The sequence below is a fragment of the Peromyscus maniculatus genome, chromosome 4, assembly GCF_049852395.1.
Source record: "Peromyscus maniculatus bairdii isolate BWxNUB_F1_BW_parent chromosome 4, HU_Pman_BW_mat_3.1, whole genome shotgun sequence".
Taxonomy (NCBI): Eukaryota; Metazoa; Chordata; class Mammalia; order Rodentia; family Cricetidae; genus Peromyscus; species Peromyscus maniculatus.
The window spans coordinates 66,261,437-66,263,233 of record NC_134855.1 but is presented as its reverse complement, the minus strand read 5'-3'; the positions used below and the strand labels follow the sequence as shown (position 1 = coordinate 66,263,233).

At 41.0% G+C, this 1,797-nt stretch overlaps 1 protein-coding gene across 1 annotated transcript; it reads left to right on the top strand.

The window, feature by feature from the left end:
- LOC102927606 (olfactory receptor 4C15-like) lies at positions 1–936 on the top strand. Its single transcript, XM_076568696.1, has one exon. It carries the CDS (start codon positions 1–3, stop codon positions 934–936), a length of 936 nt encoding a protein of 311 aa, XP_076424811.1.
- Positions 937–1,797: the final 861 nt, after the last annotated feature.

The following is a 1,797-nucleotide window of genomic DNA, read 5'->3' as shown; positions in this document are numbered from 1 at the left end:
ATGCTAAACCAAAGCTTTGTCACTGAGTTCATACTTCTGGGACTTACACAGAACCCAAAAGTTGAGAAAATATTGTTTGTTTTCTTTTTGTTGGTCTACCTTTTTACTCTTGGGGGCAACATGATAATTATGGTAACAATTGTTTGCAGTCCCACACTCTTTGGTATCCCCATGTACTACTTTTTGTCTTTTCTATCTTTCTTGGATGCATGCATTTCTTCTGTAACAACCCCCAAGATGGTTATAGACTTCTTCTTTGAGAGGAAGAGCATCTCCTTTGAATGTTGCATGATACAGCTGTTTGGTGTCCACTTCTTTGCTGGGGCAGAAGTGATTGTCCTGGCATCCATGGCCTATGACCGCTATGTGGCCATTTGTAAGCCCCTTCACTATTCTTCCATCATGAACAGGAGGGTGTGTGGCATTCTGGTGGGAGTAGCTTGGGCAGGAGGTTTCTTGCATTCTATCATACAAATTATCTTCACATTGCAGCTGCCCTTCTGTGGACCCAATTTTATTGATCATTTCATATGTGACTTGTTCCCGTTACTAAAGCTTGCCTGCACTGACACACATATTTTTGTCATTTTAGTGTTTGCCAACAGTGGGGCTTTCTGCATTATTATTTTTTCATTATTGTTTGTTTCTTATAGTGTCATCTTGTTCTCTCTGAGATCTCACAGCTCTGAAGGGCGACGTAAAGCTCTCTCCACCTGTGGATCCCACATTACTGTTGTGCTTTTGTTCTTTGTCCCATGCATATTAATATATGCACAAAATGCTTCTCCATTATCATTGGAGAAAAATGTTTTTATATTTTCTCATGTCTTGACACCATTGGTGAATCCCATAGTTTACACTTTCAGGAATAAAGAAATGAAGAATGCCATTGGGAAAATGTGGAGGAGATTGTATAATTTTCCTGGTAAACATTAAGTCATTTAATTTATAGGGATAGGAATATGGCTCAGTTTGTTCCAGAAGTTGGTGTGTGTTCATGAGGACCTGAGTTGGGATCTTGATGTGCCTTTCCATCTTGGAATTTCTGATTCCAGTACAACTAAGGCAAATCTTGGACAACACTTTTAATGGCAACACTAACTTAAGAGTCTGTGGTGATATTTTAATTGTGCTGAAATGTGATTTTTTTTGTATGTTAATAAATAAAGTTTGCCTGGGGATCAGAGGTCACATAGTGAAGTCATTTAGCAAGCCATAAGCAGAATTCTGGGCGGTAGTAGCACACACCCTTAGTCTGATCACATGGCAGACAGAGTCTATGTGTGGTCAAGGACACAGCCAAGAGTGGTGACATGAGCTTTTAATCCCAGTACCAAACATAGAGACCTGGAAGTCTGTATAGACAGGCAGTGATGAGGAAGTCATGTGGCTGGGCTTAGAGCCAATGAGAAGGCAGAACAAAAAGGCAAAGAAAACACAAGTCAGACAGGAAGAAGCTCTCTCTGGGGAAGACTGCAGGTAGTCTGGCTCTTCCCTAGTTGCTCTGATCTCTTTGGCTATTACCTCTGTATGTGGCTCTGTGTTTTTTATTTAGTAAGACTGTTTAGAAAATCATCTACAAGAGTCGGTGCTTTAGATTACTTATGACACTTTATCCGACACCATCAGCTAGGCCCATTCTTTCCACCCTATAAACCCGATTCTCTAGGAACTTTTTCCCTTGGCACTGCTGTCTCCATTTATGTTCTGTACCCTTTATTCTGTGAAGCACTGAGAAAGCATAGCTCTTCCTCATCCCATAGGCTTCGTGGCTTTCCCTGGATGTCCTCATAGTGA